Source organism: Osmerus eperlanus, chromosome 20, assembly GCF_963692335.1.
Source record: "Osmerus eperlanus chromosome 20, fOsmEpe2.1, whole genome shotgun sequence".
Classification (NCBI taxonomy): Eukaryota; Metazoa; Chordata; class Actinopteri; order Osmeriformes; family Osmeridae; genus Osmerus; species Osmerus eperlanus.
In genome coordinates, this window is record NC_085037.1 from 3,020,871 (window position 1) to 3,041,330 (window position 20,460).

General features: G+C 47.9%; 3 protein-coding genes across 3 annotated transcripts; 1 reads left to right on the forward strand and 2 right to left on the reverse strand.

The window, feature by feature from the left end:
* Window positions 1-753: 753 nt before the first annotated feature.
* On the reverse strand, window positions 754-4,555 carry fam210aa (family with sequence similarity 210 member Aa). Its single transcript, XM_062486477.1, has 4 exons — window positions 4,399-4,555; window positions 3,595-4,004; window positions 2,874-2,985; window positions 754-1,653 (listed from the first exon to the last, which is right to left on the reverse strand). The coding sequence occupies exons 2-4, from the start codon at window positions 3,966-3,968 to the stop codon at window positions 1,327-1,329; spliced, it is 813 nt and encodes a 270-aa protein (XP_062342461.1). The 5' UTR covers window positions 3,969-4,004; window positions 4,399-4,555; the 3' UTR covers window positions 754-1,326.
* Window positions 4,556-4,676: 121 nt separating this feature from the next.
* zgc:63863 (uncharacterized protein LOC393372 homolog) lies at window positions 4,677-9,893 on the forward strand. The gene is made up of 8 exons (XM_062486476.1): window positions 4,677-4,884; window positions 5,402-5,587; window positions 5,828-5,908; window positions 5,993-6,179; window positions 6,654-6,755; window positions 6,979-7,120; window positions 7,442-7,626; window positions 8,636-9,893. Exons 1-8 carry the CDS (start codon window positions 4,815-4,817, stop codon window positions 8,874-8,876), a joined length of 1,194 nt encoding a protein of 397 aa, XP_062342460.1. The 5' UTR covers window positions 4,677-4,814; the 3' UTR covers window positions 8,877-9,893.
* Window positions 9,894-15,798: 5,905 nt separating this feature from the next.
* On the reverse strand, window positions 15,799-18,589 carry LOC134040945 (transcriptional repressor scratch 1-like). Its single transcript, XM_062487143.1, has 2 exons — window positions 18,121-18,589; window positions 15,799-16,853 (listed from the first exon to the last, which is right to left on the reverse strand). The coding sequence occupies exons 1-2, from the start codon at window positions 18,236-18,238 to the stop codon at window positions 16,132-16,134; spliced, it is 840 nt and encodes a 279-aa protein (XP_062343127.1). The 5' UTR covers window positions 18,239-18,589; the 3' UTR covers window positions 15,799-16,131.
* Between the last annotated feature and the right edge of the window lie 1,871 nt (window positions 18,590-20,460).

Below are 20,460 nucleotides of genomic sequence, written 5' to 3' on the forward strand. Positions count from 1 at the left end.
TAAGGACTCCAGTAAAACTGTACACTCTCTCCTCCCAGCCTCCGCTTCGCCTAAAATATTTGTGACAGGAAGAACAGTTCTTGCATGGGCCCTACGGCAGTCACAATACCTAGAGGTTCGGTGCACCTGTATTCCTTCGAGACAGCGCAGGACGTGCAAATATCGACAACGTTGTCAGGGTTTGCAGTAATAATTAAAGGTTGGTGGCAGGTTGTAAAAAAGATTCAAAGTTACAATTAACGCACAAATCACAAGTGTTGAGTGTAGAAGCGTTTTCAGCTGTGAAGTAATGACTGTGTATCAGTGTTTCAGAGGTGTGCGTGGGTTTAAGTGTTTCAGTGGTGTGGACCTACAGATTTTCCAAGTGTATGTGCTTGTGTGTTTTGTCATTTTGCCCTAAACAGCCTCTCCTAAACCTGATGGCCTGCACTGCTTCTCACAGCTCCTCGTGCCTCACTAATCCCCATTTTCATTGTCAATACATTGCAACTTGCCTCCGCACATGTGAATTCCCCATGTGACTCCGGTAGATGAGGTGGACACACACAGACAGCTGGTAATGTAGCCCAAGGACAGTATCTGGCTTATTTCCTTTCTTATCCCTGCGCTTGCTAAGTTCTCCCCTCTCCTCATCCTCCCCACTTCCTCTCCTGTTTCTCTTCCAATATTCTCCTCTTCCTCCCCCCATCCACCATCTCCCTCTGGTGACAGCCTATGGAACAACAGTATCAGAAGATCACCATGGAGACAGTCTCAGTTATTTTGTCTTTATTTCAGAGATATAGGAGGGCTCATCAATCAACACATTTCCATGGTTACAGTTACCAAGGAACTGTCACCCGGTGACCAGCCTCTCTGGATTAGAGGAAGGACGGAAGCAGCAGGTGTCGTTGTGTGCGAGTGTGTGTGATTGTGTGTTGGTGTGCGCGTGTTAGGGGTCAGGGTGTGTGTGTGTGTGAGAGAGAGTGTGTGTGTGTTAGAGACAAGTTGCAAGGCGACTGTGAAGACAGCATTGGGGAGGAAAAAACTCCTTACAAACACACAGTTGCTATCCTTGATAACATGAGCTTCCACAGATACAATGAGACTTCTGCAGTGACGATAGCAACACGTGGACCACAACAGGACTAACCCTGACCCCTAACCTTGAACCTAACAGAGTGAAGTAACACTCCGTTTATGCATCAGTCATCTGTTCAGCTGCCATGTTTCCATGCCAACAGGTGAGACGGGAGGAGTCAGGGGAGCAGGGAGGAGCGTTTCCAAGCAACAATGTCTGTGTTCTGATCCAGCTCCTGTCATGGGGTCGTATTCCGCATACCTCCTCTACTCCTGTTTTTTCCTGAAGGAGTCCTTGGTCTCCTCCATCTTGTCATGTATTCTATCCTTGGTTTCCTCCATCTTGTCATGAAGTCTATCCTTGGTCTCCAGCAGTTTGCCAGTGAACTTATCCTTGGTCTCCTCCATCTTGTCATGAAGTCTCTCCTTGGTCTCCTCCATCTTGTCCTGTAGTCTCTCTTTAGTCTCCTCCATCTTGTCCTGTATGTACTCCTTCACAGGGGGGGGTGTGGATAGGTAGCCGTGCTGGCGCAGGTACTTGACTGACAAGGACGTCCCTCCCAGTGTGACGGTGTAGCGCGCTGGCGTGGCGATCTGGAGACAGTGGATTGGGTTAGAAAAGAACTATCAGTTGGAACTTGCTAGAACCCGCTGGAACCAACTATTACCAGCTAGCAGGGCTCTTCACTAACTTTTTTCACCATCCTACCAGAACTGTCCCGAAATATAACCTAAGTCATCCCAAAAGGCATGTTGACAATCCAACATTTTTAATCTTATTAACCCTTGTGTTATCTTCGGGTCATTCTGACCCATCAGTCATTGTGACCCACCGTCGTATTGCGACAAATTTACCTCATACAAAAACAAAGTGAAGCATTTTCTTTTAACTGTCGGGCTGTCTCAGACCCCCCACATTGGAATGGTTAAAAGAAAATTATTTGTATTTGTTTTTGTATTGGGTAAAATTGGGTAAACACAACGATGGTTCGTTATGAACCTTTGGGTCATGTGACCCGAAGGCAGCACGAGGGTTAATATATTTGCCTAACGTACTAAAGTGCAGTGGGCCAACGCGAGTTAAAAAAATTTGATTTGTAGAATATACATGATATGCTAATAGGACGTATGACAAAGCTAGACTCCCAAAGCTAACCAGCACCTTACAATACGAACCGTTTCTATACATCTATGATACGAACCAGCATCTTAACCCTTGTGTTCTCTTCGGGTCATTCTGACCCATCAGTCATTGTTACCCACTGTCATATTGCGACAACTTTACTGCATACAAAAACAAAGTTAAGCATTTTCTTTTAACCGTCGGGCTGTCTCAGACCCCCCACATTGCGAAGGTTAAAAGAAAATTATTTGTATTTGTTTTTGTATTGGGTAAAATTGGGTAAACACAACAATGGTTCGTTATGAACCTTTGGGTCATGTGACCCGAAGGCAGCACAAGGGTTAAGACAGAAGAAAATAACCTGAGGCTAAGGAAGACTTTCACGGGTCTAGCTGGGTATACACTGGAGCTAACATTACTTAGTAATAGGTGGGTGTGTGTGTGTTTGTGTACATGTCCTCAAGCAGCTTTAATAAGAAATGTGTGTGCTTCGCAAAACCTGCAGTCAGTTTCATTTTCATAGCCGTTCCTTCGAACTTTAGAAGTTTTATTCCCTCCCCCAACTCTCATACCAAAATGTATTTACATTCTTCCAAATGTTTTCACTGGCCACGGGACAACGAGGGGCCCTTAAGCTTGAGCCCTGAGCTATAACCCACTAGAATACTCTAGAACCAGTCAGTAAGCTCACCTTGTACATGGCGTAAGCAGTCAGGGCACAGCCACTCTGGGAGTTTTCCAGAAGCTTCACCAGCCTCTCAGGAAACCCAATGTACTCAAGGTAGGGAACCACGTTCACACCCCTGGACACATATGCACAGTGTGAGACGGTGATGACGTGAGGGTGCGGAGATAAGGAGGTGAGAGGATGAGGAGGGTGGAGGTGAGAGGGTGAGAGAGTGAGATGAGGAGGTTGAGATGGGGAGAAGTTGAGCAGGTGAGAGGATGATGAGGTGAAATAGTAAGGAGGTAAGAGGGTGAGGGGATGAGGAGGTGAGAGGGTGAGGAGGTAGAAGGGGCCAAGGGGAGGGTGACGAGAGGGTGAGGAAGCAGAGGAAGTGGGAGGGTGAGGATGTCACTAATCCATGGAGCAATCAGACAGCTATGTAGGCCAGCAGGTGTGACTGAGAGAAAATCTAGGACTCAAACAACAGATTAGGACTTCAGAGAATCTCCATTAATAGAGGGCTTTGTTTCACGCCTTGCCAAAAAGTGTGTGTGTGTATGTTTCTGGGGCATATGTTTCATTATACATGGGACATGTCCCACCCACCTTTTGAAAACGGCAAATCTGTCCCCCCTACTTTTTATTAAGAAAATTATATTTAATTGCCGCATCCTCAATTGTTAAAAAAGCTGTCCCACCCACATTTGAAAACAAACATAGGCCCCTGGTGTGTGTGCGACCTTACTTCATTGCTGCATAGTAGAATGTTCCGATCCACACTGATGACGTTAGCAGGTGCACCGGGACCATAACCTTCCCGTACTGCTTCAGTGTTCTCTTGAACCGCTGCACTAAGCCTACCGAGTGGTCCTGCAAGGGGTCCGCCTCTTCGGGGCTTTGGACGGCCGCCTGCCCGTCTTCTGGGGCCGTCTTCTGGGGCCCTGCCGACGGCGAAGTCCATGCAGCCGCGGATATCCTCACCCAGCGAGGTTCGCTAAGCGCAAGGTGGGATCCAGTTTGCGGCGCGACGGTAGGAGACTGACGGGCAGCCGAGCCCGAAAGCACAGACCGCAGGACGGACACCTGCCGCCACACACCTCGATTAACGAGCCTCTGCATGTTTCGTTTCTTGTCCACCGCTGCCTAGTCCACTATCTGGTCAGAACCAAACATCACAAACATCTGTAAAGCACAGAAAACTTCCTGTCTAAACTATCTGTGGCTGCATCTAACTCGGCTAGCTTTGAGCCCACGTTTGATCAAACCTCTGCAAGGCTAAGTAGCTATTTAAGAAGCTAATACCAAGCACCGTTGGCGTAGTACTGTAGCTACACTACACGCAGTTTTAACATTTCCATCACTTTATTTGACCTACCTAGTTGTCCTACCTACCTAGTGCCATGCAGAAAGCATGGAACATAAAGCTAGCTTGCTAACGCTAGTTACTTTAGTGGGCAAGACAAGCTTGTAAATAACTTTTATGATTTGACACTTCAAGAACGCCATCTTCAAAACTTTGACATGCAGCTACACAGCCCACGGTACTTACCTGTCAGTGAGACATGGTGTTATGGTCTTTCAGACGAGGGTCATGAACGGTTGCTGGAATTTGGCCATGTCCCTTCTGTCATTCAGAACTTCCTTGCATGGCATGACGCACAATGTGTTTGCACGGCGCCGTAAGGAACTATGGGAAATGTAGTGATGTTTTCTTCTTCTTTGGCGGTTTATAATCGAGGTGGGAGTGTGCTCCGGCACGATAGGTGGCGCTGTAGCATCGCAACTGTTTTTTGTCTATCATATGTTGCTACAACTCCACACAACAAGAGAAATCAGCCGGCCGCTTCCAGTGACAGGCGGAACATAATGTTGACCACCACGTAAACGGATGTTTCCACCGTCAACGTAAATGTATGATGCAGTAGCAAGAGATCGGTGTCGGTAATGTTGTCGGTGTAACGGGACATGAGGAAGTTAAAAAAACACAAGTCGAGCACAGATGGCCGGGTGAATGGACACGCTTCAAGACACGGAGGTAGTCATCCCAACGCGGAAGGGTTTAGAATAAATACGGATACACGTAAAACCGCCTGTCAGTCAGTGTGGACAATTTGTTACATAAAACAGCTGGTTTAATAAGATAAAGATAGCCGGTTAGAAAGGGTAGCTATTCTGGTGGACAGACAGCTGCTACGTGGATCGGAGTTGAGTCTGTGTCAAACCTGCGGAGGCTCTGTCTCTTAGGAGCAGATGTTGTGTTCCAGCAAATAGTGTGCTGTAGTTTGTAACTGCACGCGGTGTTTACCCAGACGCTTTGATTTTATTCGGGATGGTGAATTGCATTGAATAAGTTAGGGTTAAATTAGGGCCATGATGAAATCTTCAAGAAATTGAGATGTACTATGCTCTAGCCTAGGGGTTGTGTGATCTAGGAGCTGAGGGTTTTGGAAGGGGTTGTGTTCTAGAAGGGGTTCTGCGTTTTAGTTGCTGAGGAGTTTAGTGTTCTAGAAGGAATTGTGGGTTTTAGACGCTGATGATTGATGTGTTTGCAGAGCCGGAGTCGTGGAGGAGACAGAAGCTGTGTGAGATCCAGCAGGCTCTGGACAGCGACCCGGTGGACATTGAGACCCTGAGGACTGCTGCCGCCTCTGAGGGAGGTCTCCTAAACGATGATATCAGGAGGAAAGTGTGGCCCAAGCTGCTCAATGTCAATATCTACAGCCTGCCCCCCAAACCTGGTGAGACACACAAACTCACACACTCACACACACATATACCAACACGCACACAAGCTCACTCTCACACTCTTACACTGACACATACACACACCCCCAAACTCATATAATCACACACACACATGATAACCCCTATCATCACCTAACCCTGTGGTAATGTGTCACGTTGCTAATGTTGTTGTGCAGGCTGGGAGGTGATGTGGAATCAAGGACTGAAACATGTTTGTTGTTGTTGTTGTGCAGGCCGGGAGGTGAGGCAGAACCATAAGGACTACAACCAGGTTGTGATGGACGTGCGCCGCTCGCTCAGACGCTTCCCCAAAGGTCAGGGGTCACGTGCTGCGTTCTCATCCTATGTTTTCGATGGTTCTCTACATTGTTCTTCACACGTCTTCCTGTGTTCTGCAGGCATGCGTGCTGAGGAGCGTGCGGTTCTCCAGGAGCAGCTGGTGGACATCATCCTGGACGTTCTCCTCAGGAACCCGCCGCTCCACTACTACCAGGGCTTCCACGACATCGCCGTCACCTTCCTACTGGTGGTCGGCGAGCGGATGGCCATACCCATGGTGGAGACACTGTCCAATCACCACCTCCGGTACTACGTCTCCTATTGGCTCACAGAGAACAACAGCATCTGAGCTGAAGGACATAACCACCCCATTCAGCCCACTGCAGATCAACCATGTATTTACATTTAGTCATTTAGCAGACGCTCTTATCTTATCCAGAGCGACTTACAGTAAGTACAGTGACATTCTCCCCAAGGCAAGTAGGGTGAAGTGCCTTGCCCAAGGACACAACGTCATTTTTGCACGGCCGGGAATCGAACCAACAACATTCTGATTAATATCCCGACTCCCTAACCGCTCAGCCATCTGACTCCGTATTTGTCATATCGCCTAACCCTACTACTTGACCAACCCGTACCTAAGATATCCACATAACTAACCCATACGGAAGATAATGACATAACTAACCCATACCTAAAATATCCACCTAACAAACCCACACTTAAGATATTCACATAACTAACCTCTTGTCCTGGCCGCCCCTCTCTTCTCCTCACCAGGGACTTCATGGATCCTACCATGGACAGCACCAAACACATCCTCAACTATCTGATGCCTCTCCTGGAGCAGGTGAACCCAGAGCTGCACACCTTCATGACCCGGTACTGGTAACACACACGCACACACATACTCTCTCACAGGCAGAGCTGTAACTTTTATGACCATTTCCTCTCAGCGTCTTCATCCGTAGCGTTGTCGTGTCCTGTCATTCCTCGTCCCACCAGCAGGGGACAGTACAACATTAATGTTCATCCTGTAATACAGTATACAAACTGAGTTAGTCCATGACTTGATGATGATGGTGGTGGTGGTGATGTGTTGCAGGGCTGAAGTTGGCACCATCTTCGCTCTGAGCTGGCTGATCACATGGTACGGCCACGTCCTATCAGAGTTCAGACACGTGCTGCGTCTCTACGACTTCTTCCTGGCCTCTCACCCTCTCATGGCCATCTACTTTGCTGCCACGGTAATGCCTCTCTTCCTTCTCTCCCCTCTTCCTCGCTACTCCTATGCTCCGCCTCTCTCCTCCTTTTCTCTTCTCTCCTCCTCCTCTCCTCTCTCCTCTCTCCTCCTCCACTCTCTTTCTCATCTTTTCATACCTTCTCCTCTCTCCTCCTCCTGTCTCCTCCTCTTCTCCCCTCCTCCTCCTCCCCTCCTCCTCATCCCCTCCTCCTCCTCCCCTCCTCCTTATCCCCTCCTCCTCCTCATCCCCTCCTCCTCATCCCCTCCTCCTCATCCACTCCTCCTCATCCCCTCCTCCTCATCCCCTCCTCCTCGTCTCCTCCAGATTGTGCTACATCGTCAGGAGGAGGTGCTGGAGTCAGAGTGTGACATGGCGATGGTGCACCATCTCCTGTCCCAGATCCCTCAGGACCTGCCCTACCAGCTCCTGATTGGACGAGCTCAGAGCCTCTTCAACCAATACCCTCCCTCCTTACTGGCCCAGCGTGCTGCGCTGCAGTCTCGCAACAGGTGAGAACCTGAGCGTGAGTTAGCCACACCCACCATGATCCCACTCTGTATATTACTCTGTGTGTGTGTGTGTGTGCGCGTGTGTGCGTGCGTGCGTGTTCAATGCAGTAAAAGGCTGTGTGGGCCCCTTGTGTGGGGCAGCTAGCCAGTTAACAGACCCCCAGCCGGGGGGATAGAAGCACAAAGCTGGCTACACACACACTCACAATCTCTCTCTCTCTCTCTCTCTCTCTCTCTCTCTCTCTCTCTCTCTCTCTCTCTCTCTCTCTCTCTCTCTCTCTCTCTCTCTCTCTCTCTCTCTCTCTCTCTCTCTCTCTCTCTCTCTCTCTCTCTCTCTCACTCACTCACTCACTCACTCACTCACTCACTCACTCACTCACTCACTCACTCACTCACTCACTCACTCACTCACTCACTCACTCACTCACTCACTCACTCACTCACTCACACACACACACACACAACACCTCCCCCTCTCCCTCCGGGCCAGCAGAGCTGCTTAGAGGGAGGGGGTGGTGAGTGTGTGTGAGAGAGAGAGAGCATGTGTGTGTGGTATTAATGTTGGTTGCCCCTTGTTGTCACTGCTGTATTGTTCTGTACAAACACTCTGCATGTTGGCATAGTTACAGCTCAGTGGTAGATCTGGACTGCAAATCTAGAGGCCATGGGCTCAAATCATTCATTCATTGAGAAGACTTTTTCACAAAGCGAGGGTGCTACAGCAGAACGTCAAGCATCAGAGGTGTGTAGTTCTATCAGTATTGCAGTGGTCAGAGTCAAGGAACGGTCTGTATTTACCAGGCCCAGTGCAAAGTCACCACATCTCAGCCACCAGGCCCAGTGCAAAGTCACCACATCTCAGCCACCAGGCATGGTGAAAAAATAATATCGCAGTGCAGTAATAACATGACAGAATGGTCTGCAACAGTATAAAGAGACCGGACAGTTACCCTGTAACATAAGAGACTTGCCTAAAGGCCTAACCCTTATGCCCCCCCCCTCTCCCCAGCATCACCATCGGATCCTACCAGGCGTTCCAGAGGAGCCGGCAGCTCCAGAGACCAGACCGGGTGCTGCGGGGGAGGGGGGGCGGGGGGCTGCAGGGGGCCAGAGGGCCAGAGGCGGGGGGCAGCCAGCTGGTGGTGAGGATGGCAGTGTGGGGCATCTCTGCCACCCTGGGGGCAGCAGCCTTGGCCGTGGCCCACACCGCCCTGAACTGGTCACCTGACTTCCTCATGCAGCTGTTCTGATGAAGCCTCCTTTCCTCCTCCTCATTTCTCTTCCTTGCCTCCTCTCCCCCTCTCTTCCTGGGAGGTAAAGACTTCCTCATCATGCTGCTGTGATGAAGATGGACCTGGAGCCAGGTCCATCTCCCCCCCCCGTGGTTTTGGGCATGATGATGTCCTACTGGCCATTGGCATGGTGAGGACCTACTGGCTGTGGTCAGGCGAAGGACCAGGTGCCAGGTTCTGATTGGACAGCCCTCGCTGCTGTGATCCCACTGCCCAATCAGACAGCCTTCATAAGGCCTGCAGCTGTAGTCACTGTTCACTGACAGTTATGGTAGGTCAGGAAGGTCATCCATTTACAAAAGAACCAACAGAAGGTTCTGGAACGTTGGGACGATGTTTTAGACCAACACGTGTTCTCTACACAACCATATTGGTGTGGAGGGGATTCTTCTTTTTTTGTGGTGAAAAACATGTCAGGTCAATAGGGGTGAAGGAGTACCGATTGTTATGTTGTTTACCCGGACAACTTTCATTATGCAGCTTTTATGTAGAGAAAGATGTAGATACACAGAGTGCCACAGGGCATCATAGCCAGCCAGGCAAGTCGAGCATAAAAGAACAATCTATATTTCCGTCTCGAACGTCATATCCTAGGGTGTGGGGAAGGCTAATGTGAAGCTGTCTGGGCACTGTGCTCAGTAAAACAAGACACGCAGCTTGCTCGCTCACGTCTCCTCTCACAGCATCACAGCTTCAGGATCACAAGAAGTCGGGAACACGCCGTCAAAAGAACACGTCGAGGCCCTTTGTACTGCAGAGTCCTGTGTCTTGTACCCTGCTCTAGGGACGGGAAGATTCACCGATTCGCATCGGTGCACAGGCACTGAAGTTCGCAATGCGATTGGCCCAAATGTAAAAAGTGTGCACCAAATACAATTTGGCCGCAGCTGTAGGTGCATCATTTCCAATCGTATTTATTTATATTCAATTAGTAGTGGAGGCCTTGTGCCATTTATTTAGAAAGGTGATCAGGACGATGAATATGCTTTGCCACTGTGAAGTGCACAGGCAGCACGACTAACCCAAGGACTCTCCACTGGTTATTTCTCTTGTTCATCTAGAAACGGCACCACAGCTTTCTGCTCGACGCTGAGGCAGCCTACCTGCTGAAAGTCAAACACGTCTGTCTGCTGCCTGTAGCTCTGACACAAAGTACTATGTTTCTTAAGTTAACCCTGAATATTTGTTGACTGAGTGAGGTGTAACTAGAGACCTAGCTTTAAAGAAGGACTGGCTTAAGGCGAGGGACAGACCTGGTTTTATAAGAGATTTTGACTTTTTTTTGCACTTTGGACAAAGGACTTGTGAAAAGGCCTGTTTGTTGAAGGGGCAAATGTTTTTTAGAACAAAAAAATTAATATAAAAAATTACTGAGTTGTAGTACTAGAGAAACTAATATGTAATGGTAAAAAAGGGCATTTATCTATTTTTTAATTTGCTGTAAGAAATACAATCAAACTATCATGCTGTACCATATTGAATTGCATGGCATCTTATTATCACATCATATTGAGTTAAGTCGCATTGTGTTGAAATCGTGTTGTGTCAAACGGCACTGCATTGTAATAAGGGGGAAATCCTATCGCATCAAGTAGTTGCTTCATATGTACATTTAATGTATCGCATCGGTGGCAATGCATGGAGATGGTTATTGTATGGGCCTTAGTGATGGAGCTGCACATCCCATCTGCCCTGCCGTGTCGTCACTAACCAGGGTGGTGCTCCACCCTACACTGTTACCCCCCCCCCCCTCCTGCACCAGCCATATCTCACCTGTCACCTTAAAACCATGTACGTCTGAAACTGTCATTCATTTAGTCCCAACACAATCACTTTACACTTCATTCACTACATTTCGGTGATTTGGGGAATTTCATTTGCCAAAGCTGAATGTTATGGAATACATACGTATGTTCTGACTTGATTCTGTTGTACTGCTTTGAGAATAAAGATATCATGTTTTTATGTCTGATTTATATGAAATATGATTCAGGTCTGGCGAGGGATTACAGTGTATTCATTTATGTAGTGACCACTTAGTGAGTCGGGAGTACAACGGTACTTAGGAATGATTTGCTGGACCTGATGCTAGTTTCCTCCAGGATCACAATGACTCTTATTGAGAGACTTGTTGCTCTTGTTGGTTAGTTGTAATGGATTTAAATTCTTGTACTCGCTGTGAAATATTTTACTGTTGATTCCTTTTCTACAGGTACACTCTTGCACTTTTTGAGGTTCATATTGTTTAATTGTAACTTGTCTAACTACATGCTCTTATGGTTCTTCCCTTTGGCACTTATTTGGTTTTTCACAATGTATGCTTCATGTTTTGGCTGCCCGCAATGTTTGGGGCTATCTCGTTGTTATACAGACCAGGTTGGGGATAGCTTCTAAATTTTGTGCGAAAATATTTTAAAGACATGAAGCTATACAGTTCCTTTGTGAGTCTATAAACACAATGATTGATGGTGTTATTAGCTGCGATGCAAGGGGCACCGGCAAAATTCATGCATAGGACACCGGTGTTTATGCGAGAGCGTGTGTTTGTAACCGTGGTTACAGCGGATCTCCAGAGGGATAACAGCATGTTCGGGGGGTCGCCTAATGTTTCCAACGGAGTGACCCCCCCACGACGAAACTCAATTTGGGTCCATAATTGGTTTCAATGGATATCTAAGAGGCCGAGACGTCGGAATATCATTACCCCACCCCCCACCTCTGGCTCGCCCCCCCCCCCCATTTTAGCCCAAGTACCGCCCCCCCAGGCCAGCTAAAGGCTGTTTCATACCTGGTTGGGTTCCTATTAGCAACTGCTCCCCACTCTGACGGGACCCATTCATTTAGATTCATTTAGATTGATCTCCTCCCTTCGATCTTCCCTCTCGCTTTCCTTCTCTCTCTGTCCTTCTTTCCATCTTTCCACTCACCCCACTCTCCTGTCACATGTAGAGAAACACCACACATAGTGCACAAACACATGCAACTACTTAGGTAAACACACTCATACAACCCCACACACACACACACACACTCAAGCTTACACACACACATACAGGTTTTAACATATACCTTATTTCAAACAAGCCAAGCCCAGGGACAAGCCAAGTGTGTGTATGTGTGTGTGTGAGAAGGTCATGTGAGTGTCTGTAACTAACAGACCACTGCTTTCTCAGCTTTTGGGAGAAGAAGAGAGGAGAGAGAGGGAGTCTGGTAGATTGATTCTCCCTTCCTCGGTAGAATCATGTGTTCACACACGCTCACACACAAACATACACTCTCTCACACGCACACGAACATACACACTCACACGTACACACACACCCTCACACACAAAAAATACACTCACTCACACGGGTAATTGCATCACGCTAACACACCCAAGAACATAAACATACTGGATGATGCACCTTTCCACTTAGAGCTGTGTCCACTGCAGGAGTGTGTGTGTGTGTGTGTGTGTGTGTGTGTGTGTGTGTGTGTGTGTGTGTGTGTGTGTGTGTGTGTGTGTGTGTGAACAGAGCAGATGAATGTCCTAGAACAGTTGCATCTGCCCACTACCAAATTACACATCCGTTTGGTTTCCCACAACGACAAGGCCACTGCATCACCAACTATGCAAGCTTATTAGAGCAACGTCCTTATTGATACACACACACCTCATTCAGCTCTCCACAGTGGCCAGTCAGCAGTTTGGGTCCCAGGTGGCCCTGCACTGGAGACCTCAACACTAAGCTGCCCTGGTGATGCGGGTGTGCGTGTAATGGTATGTGTGTCTCTATGTGCGTGTCTGGTGTGGATGTGTGTGTGTCTGTATGCTGTGTGTGGTCTGTCTGTGGTTGGTGGGGTGTGTGTGTGTGTGTGTGTGTGTGTGTGTGTGTGTGTGTGTGCGTGCGTGTGTGTGTGTGTGTGTGTGTGTGTGTGTGTGTGAAGGTGTGTGTGATGGTTTGTGTGTGCGTGGCATGTGTTTGTGATGTGTGGTGTGTGTTTGATGGTATGTGGGATGCGTGTGTGTTTGATGGTATGTGGGGTGTTTGATGGTGTGTGGTGTGTGTGTGATGGTGTGTGGTGTGTGTGTGTGATGATGTGTGGTGTGTGTGTGATGGTGTGTGGTGTGTGTGTGATGATGTGTGGTGTGTGTGTGATGATGTGTGGTGTGTGTGTGATGATGTGTGGTGTGTGTGATGGTGTGTGGTGTGTGTGTGATGATGTGTGGTGTGTGTGTGATGGTGTGTGGTGTGTGTGTGATGTGTGTGTGTCCCAGCTCCAGAGGCACCAGTTGACATGATGTAAGCAGAGTGAGACCTAGTATATGTATTTTTCAACAGCTTTGTGGCAGCATGGAGGAATATGTGCAATGGTGTGTGTAAGAGTGTGTGTCTCTGAGAATGAGTGTATGCATAAGCATGCAGATGTCAACTGTTGGTTCCAATTTATCAGAGTGTCTTCCATGGGACTCTGATAAAGGTCAATATTCCTCCTCCACATTCCTCCCCTCCCCTATTCTCCTATCCCCTCTTCTCCTCTCCTCCATCTTCTCTTTTCTCCTCTCCTGTCTCTCTCCACTTCTCTACTCTCCTCCTCCCCTCTTCTCCTCTCCTTTCCTGAGGAGAGGAGAAGGATGTCTGTAGGTACAGATGTAGGTAGATGGAGAGGTATGTACTGTAGATAGTGAGGTCTGGAGTCAGAGAAGTCTGTAGGGTAGAGTTCTGCACTGCAGATAGAAAAGTATGTACTATAGCTAGAGAGGTATGTACTGTAGATGTAGAGGTCTGTAGATTGAGCGGTCTGTCGGTAGAGATGTCTACAGGTAAATAACGGTCTGTACTGTATATACAGAGCTCTGAACTGCAGATAGAGATGTCTGTTGGTAGAGAAGTCTGTAGATAGGGAGGTCTGTAGGTAGAGATGTCTATAGATAGGTCTGTACAGTCGGTAGAAAGATCTGTAGGGATGAAGGACATAGTCCTTTTAACTGCTGTTAAATTATGCACATCCTGGTCTGCCTGCCAAACTGCTGTTGCTTTAAATGAGACAATCTGGGTCAGTACACACACACACACATCCACACGCACAGATTCACGTACATAGTCACACACACATCCACACTCTCACACACATACACACACACACCACATACACATAAACAAACAGGTAATCAGAATAGCTCTTTAAAGTATTTAATTAGAAGTGGTACCTTGTGCTTTACAGTGTTCAAATAACGGGCAGAAAAAAACTGCCTGCAGAAAGAAGATTTAATTAATAAGATTCTTACAGTAACAGTTCATAGAAACATTAGATTCCAAAGAATGATTCTACATACAGGAGTCTTCACTGAGATAAAGGTACAGATACTCTAACCCTCCCTGACTCTAGAGCTGCCTGAACACAGGAAGTACTTCAAGATGGACATTCCCATGGTTACAATGTGGTCATGTGATGTCCTGGGGATGTTGAGGAAACACCTTCCTGTACTGGGGCAAGGTTGCCATGGAAAAATCGAATTCTGTAAGTGGCTTTGGAGCTCGTTTTTCTGCACTTTAGAACCTCCCAGCCCGAACCCTGGAACCTTCTAGAACCTCCCTGTCAGATGGTTCTGTCCAGCAGCAGATGTTTTGCTCCTAGATCTTAACGAGGCAGGCAGTGCAGACCCATGTTCTCCCCCAGGAGCAATATATGAAGGAGGAGACTTGTCCCCTTGTTACCCATGAGCCATTGCATGTTTTGTGGAAGTAAATTGCTCATGGACAGTGACAGTGGCCCAGCTATGGATAACTGAATGTGTTACAGGGGATGGCAAGACTGCCTCAATTTGGCCTCTAAATGGATTGACGCCTATATAGCTGGTTTTCATAATGTAAAATGTCACTGGATTAAAGATACTTATAATGAAATGTGTGACAACTTGTTTTTTTTACAATCATTAGCATATTTTCCATTGCATTGTATTGACGTTGACTCAACGTTGATATATTCAACCTAGCAGCCCACCCCTTCCTAACTCTAGGCCCTTCCTAACTCTAAGCCCTTCCTAACTCTAGGCCCTTCCTAACTCTAGGCCCTTCCTAACTCTAAGCCCTTCCTAACTCTAGGCCCTTCCTAACTCTAAGCCCTTCCTAACTCTAGGCCCTTCCTAACTCTAGGCCATTCTTCCTGACATTAGAGAAATGCTGCTCCACTGCATTTATCCCTGGATTAAATGATGTTACAAATGTTACAGGTAGAACTTCTGTGTCCCCATGCGTCATTGCTCTACTTTTCTGGGACAGGAATGTTGCACAAGTAGAGATGCTATCTACAGCTTGGTAAAAGTCCATAACTCCATAAAATTGGCATAGTTTTCATTATTACTGTGGGTTTTTATTTGCATGCATACAGTAGGTTTATAAAAGCAAACTAAAAAGGAAGATATAGTTTAAAAAAGGGCAAATACTTTGGCATACTCTGACAAAGGCAAGAAAAATATGCAAATACTTTTTCTACAAAACTGTAAAAAATTATTTCTAAAATAAAAACATTGATGAATGGAAATTAATAAATAGTTTAACCTCAATGCTGAGCAGTGTGGTTGTTAGAAGCGATTCTACCCGGGTGATGTTCAGGTGTACATGTGATGAATGAGCCGGGTGTGACTGACGTGTTCTCAGTGTCCTCAGGGAGGCTGACAAACTCTGGTTCCTGCAGGTTAGAACCTGCAGTATGAGATGGTTGGTTCCTCCAGGTCAGAACCTGCAGTATGAGATGGTGGGTTCCTCTAGGTTAGAACCTGCAGTATGAGATGGTGGGTTCCTCCAGGTTAGAACCTGCAGTGTGAGATGGTGGGTTCCTCTAGGTTAGAACCTGCAGTGTGAGATGGTGGGTTCCTCTAGGTTAGAACCTGCAGTGTGAGATGGTGGGTTCCTCTAGGTTAGAACCTGCAGTGTGAGATGGTGGGTTCCTCTAGGTTAGAACCTGCAGTATGAGATGGTAGGTTCCTCCAGGTTAGAACCTGCAGTGTGAGATGGTGGGTTCCTCCAGGTTAGAACCTGCAGTGTGAGACGGTGGGCATCATCATTCATCCTGGTCCATGCTACCCAGAGGTTCTTAGTGCTGCTGACATGAAGAGGGGAAAGATGGGGGACAAGGGAGGGGAAGGGAGGGAGGAAGAGAGGGAGGGAGGAGAGGAGGAAAGCGGAGAGGTGAACAGGAGGATAAAGAGGAGAAGAGGGAGACTGGGTCAGTCACCGAGGGAGCTGAGTGGGGAGAAGGAGGGGGAGGAGGGGGGAGAGAAGGAGCTCTTGAGACAGGCCGACTCGTAGTGTTTGGTCAGGTAGGACTTGAGGGCAAAGGTCTTGTGGCACCGCTTACACTTGTACATCTTGAGGGCCGAGTGCGTCTGCATGTGGGCGCGCAGGTTGGAGCGGTCGGCGAATGTCTTGCCACAGCGGGCGCAGCAGAAGGGCTTCTCCCCTGTGTGGGACCTGCTGTGGCCCTGCAGCAGCCAGGGCCGGCTGAAGGCCTTGCCGCACACCTGGCACCTGTGCTGGAGGTCGTGGGTGAGCAGGTGCATGGAGAGGGCGGGCATGGAGACGTACACCTTGCCACAGGTGGGGCATTGCTTGGCCAGCTGGCTGTCGGCGCTGCGGTGCGTCTGCTTGTGGCGGCTCAGGTTGGAGGACGTGGCGTAGCTCCGCCCACATTCTCCGCAGGTGTGCCTCTGAGCGCCGGCGGCGGCCCGCCGTTGCCGTGAGCGACCGTCCCTGATGAGGAAGGAGTCCAGGCCGTAGCTGTCGGTAACGGATGACCGGTGGCCGTGGTCGGTGCCGGACGAGGTCTCGGAGGCGGGGCTGTCAGGGGGCTCGGAGTTGCCGTGGAGACGGGCGTAGAGGGGGGAGGTGATTGCAGTGACGACATGGTCGTTCTCTCCATCATACTCGGGCAGGTACTCACTGATGTAGCCTGGAGAGGGGGAGGGGGAGAGATGGAGAGGGGGATGGGGAAGGGGTATAGGGTTTGAGAAAGGCAGGGGTAGAGGGAGAGAGGGGGAGGGGAGGGAGGGAGGGAGGGAGGGAGGGAGGGAGGAGAGACATGGGGTTAGATTTGATTGTAAAGAGCTGTTCTCATTATCAACATTATCATCACTATCATCATTATCATCACTATCACCACCACCATCATCCTCATAATTATCTTCACCATCATCATCATCATCACCATCATCACTATCATCATCATCATCATTGTTACCATAGCAGTAACTGTAGTAACTGTTTTTAAAGTTGTTTTTTCATGATTTTATTATGCGCTGGTGATTATTATTTCACTAGATTACTAGATAAAGGGTGTACTGACTTGGTGCTGCCTCTCGTGCCCAGGACGCTCTCAATGAGCTCTCAAATAAAATTAACCGTCACCTTCATCATCACTATCATCACCACCACGATCATCACCATTATCATCATCCTCAGTAGCAGAAGATGTGAACCTCTCCTCTGTGCGGCGATAGGTATTACGTTTGTTCCCGTCAACGCTGCTAATTATTATCCCCGATCACTAGGCGCGAGCTGCACCCGTCAGGCAGCGTGCCTTAAATAGGTCGATGCAGAACAAATACTCCAGTGCGACTCCACGGGCCGAGATGAGAGGAACCATGAATATTCTATAAACGCACTTCCGGACAAAACAGTCTTGGTTATGCAAGTGAGAGCGCGCGCTGTCTATTTTATAGAGCGTGTGTAATGTCTGGAAACGAACTATCTCTCCCCCTCTCTCGTGTTACTCATTTTGTGTGTGTGTGTGTGTGTGTGTGTGTGTGTGTGTGTGTGTGTGTGTGTGTGTGTGTGTGTGTGTGTGTGTGTGTGTGTGTGTGTGTGTGTGTGTTGAGCGGCGTATTGTAAAATATCAAATGATATAAATAAAATCAACATAACATCAAAGACCTCACATATGATTTTTTATCATCTAGCGCTCTTGTCTGTGTGTTTAACCTTGTGCGTGCGCTCAGGGAAACGTGCTGAGTGGACAGAAGAGCCGCGTGTCTGCCAGCTGACCATGTCCCGGGGCTCTGTCAAGCTTCCAGAGCAAAAAGCAACCAGCCGGCTTTATCAGCCCGGAGCCCGTCCGCCTGCACGAAACCAACCGCCGTGACAGTCACGAGCTGTGGTCCTCAACATCTCATTTAGCCTGTTTCGGTAACGGTTAACGGTTAAGGTGGGTCAGGGTTTACCTTTCTCGTGAAAACGTAGGCTGAGGTTGGCGGCTCGCGACCGGACATAGGGGCCCTCAAGATCGGCAGATGAGAAATCATCTAGTTTCACCTTCTTCACGAGGAAGGAGCGAGGCATGGTTCTACCGGGGCTCCCGTATCTCTCCTCATGCGTGGCGACAGACGGGCGGTGCAGCGGTATCTCCTCTGGCGCGCAGGATGCTCAAATGCCGGCACAGTCCGGAAGGATGTTGAGCTGTTCCGCTCTCTCAGCGTTCCGCTAAAACAGGAATGCAACTCCAGCACCGGACAGCTCCCCAGTATAGCGCAAGCACCTCTCACTCTCACGTGCCGTTTGACCGCCAGGCGGCTTTTACCTTCAATTTTCGGCTCAAAACACTGTTTTGAGGTCCCAGAAACGTGGACCTTGCTCTTATCCGTTGTGTCCTGACTCTCGCTCTTGCTGCCTGTCTCTCTCTCTCCTCTGCTGTGCTCCACGAGGGGGTTGGGACAGTCTGTGAGCGGAGTGGAGGATCAGCTGGCGGCTTTATAAGGCGAACCCCGGTGGGACATAAGGGCGCTTCATTTGATCCGTCAGGAAAATAGAAAGTCTCCCGGGAGTTTAACTGGGGGGAATTATTGACTTCGTGATATCACGTCTTAGCACTAAACAAAGAAGCGTGATAAGGCCTGCGCGGTGCCGCACCACACGTCATGATGTTTAACCAACTATTAAGGTTATATTCAATTGGAATGAGTAGTAAGATTGTATCAAGAAAGCAGGGTAGATACAATAAAATAAAGTTCATAAAGACACTGTGAATTTAAAGCATAACCGAATCCCCCCTCCCATACTACAGTGTTGACGTCAACCACAAGATCGTCGTCGCTGATGAGGCACGCGGCCGGCAGGTCGCCGTTTACCTCACACTCTGTCAGCCAATGGTGTCTGCCTTATGCAAATGAGCATCAGGTACCAGAAGATTTTTATTCATAACAGATCCAGGAGGAAACATACACAGTTATACACACACAGTTGCACACACACACACATTTAGGATGGGTATGGCTCAGCATTAAAGCATTTGACTGTAGTTTAAAGAGGTTACATATTCAAATGATTCAAATCCCCCCTGTACTGTAAGTCGCTTTGGATGACAGCATCTACTAAATTAGTACATAATTATTATAGTTCCACACACACAGTTCCACATGCACTGTGACTTGGGGGCGGGACCTGGAGCTGGGGGCGAGGCTTCAGACTGCTGACCTCAGGTGAAACTCACCAGAGCAAATCCTCATTTGCATAATAATAGTCTGGAGTCTCTGGTTGGTCAGAAGCCAAATGAAAGAGCTCATTAACTCACCTCCAGAGGGAGTGTTTAAAACAATATGCAAATGAAGAAGTTCCCATTAGCGTGGGTAAACAGGGCAGATGGAATTACTGAGGTGAGCCAAGCACACCCTCTGTATGTGTGAGTGCGTGTGTTTGTGTGTGGGTCAGTGCGTGTGTGGGTGGGTGTCTGAGTGTGTGCGCGATGGTGTGTTAGTGTGTGTGTGTTTGTTTGTGAGAAAGTGTGTGTGGACCCCAGCTCTTGGGTAACAAGCTACTAAATAAAGCTCACCTAACCCTCCATGGAATTTACATATCATGTTTATCAAACAGTTGCTGTGTGTGTATTCATAGATGACAGATAGATGTGTGGATGTGAATGGTTTACATCATTTAAATAAGGTCTCCTCCAAACAGACAATATGTCCTCTATCCATGTACTCTATAACTCTATCCATGTACTCTAGAATTCTATCCATGTATTCTAGTACTGTATCCATGTATTCTAGAACTCTATCCATGTATTCTAGTACTATATCCATGTATTCTAGTATTCTGTCCATGTATTCTAGTACTCTATCCATGTATTCTAGTACTCCATCTATGTATTCTAGTACTATATATATATGTATTCTAGTACTCTGTCCATGTATTCTAGTACTCCATCCATGTATTCTAGAACTCTATCCATGTATTCAAGTACTCTGTCTATGTATTCTAGTACTATATCCATGGATTCTAGTATTCTAGTACTCTGTCCATGTATTCTAGTACTCTATCAATGTATTCTAGTACTCTGTCCATGTATTCTAGTACTCCATCTATGTATTATAGTACTATATATATGTATTCTAGTACTCTGTCCATGTATTCTAGTACTATATCCATGGATTCTAGTACTATATCCATGTACTCTCTGATCTGGTAACTATCAATCAAAAGCCACAGCGTGTGTAGGGAGTTATGTGGCTGAGCGGTTAGGGATTCGGGCTAGTAATCAGAAGGTTGCTGGTTTGAGTCCCGGCTGT

Bases quoted from the DNA above. Each gene is read 5' to 3' on its own strand.
- fam210aa (XM_062486477.1), bottom strand. From the start codon at position 3,968: ATGCAGAGGCTCGTTAATCGAGGTGTGTGGCGGCAGGTGTCCGTCCTG. The intron at 2,986-3,594 runs GTAAGGTCGCAC...ATATGTGTCCAG, and splicing joins TTCTACTATGCAGCAATGAA to GGGTGTGAACGTGGTTCCCT. The intron at 1,654-2,873 runs GTGAGCTTACTG...CACTGTCTCCAG, and splicing joins CTGCTTACGCCATGTACAAG to ATCGCCACGCCAGCGCGCTA.
- zgc:63863 (XM_062486476.1), top strand. From the start codon at position 4,815: ATGAGGAAGTTAAAAAAACACAAGTCGAGCACAGATGGCCGGGTGAAT. The intron at 4,885-5,401 runs GTAGTCATCCCA...ATGTGTTTGCAG, and splicing joins ACACGCTTCAAGACACGGAG to AGCCGGAGTCGTGGAGGAGA. The intron at 5,588-5,827 runs GTGAGACACACA...GTTGTTGTGCAG, and splicing joins CAGCCTGCCCCCCAAACCTG to GCCGGGAGGTGAGGCAGAAC.
- LOC134040945 (XM_062487143.1), bottom strand. From the start codon at position 18,238: ATGCCTCGCTCCTTCCTCGTGAAGAAGGTGAAACTAGATGATTTCTCA. The intron at 16,854-18,120 runs GTAAACCCTGAC...CCCCCTCTCCAG, and splicing joins CCTACGTTTTCACGAGAAAG to GCTACATCAGTGAGTACCTG.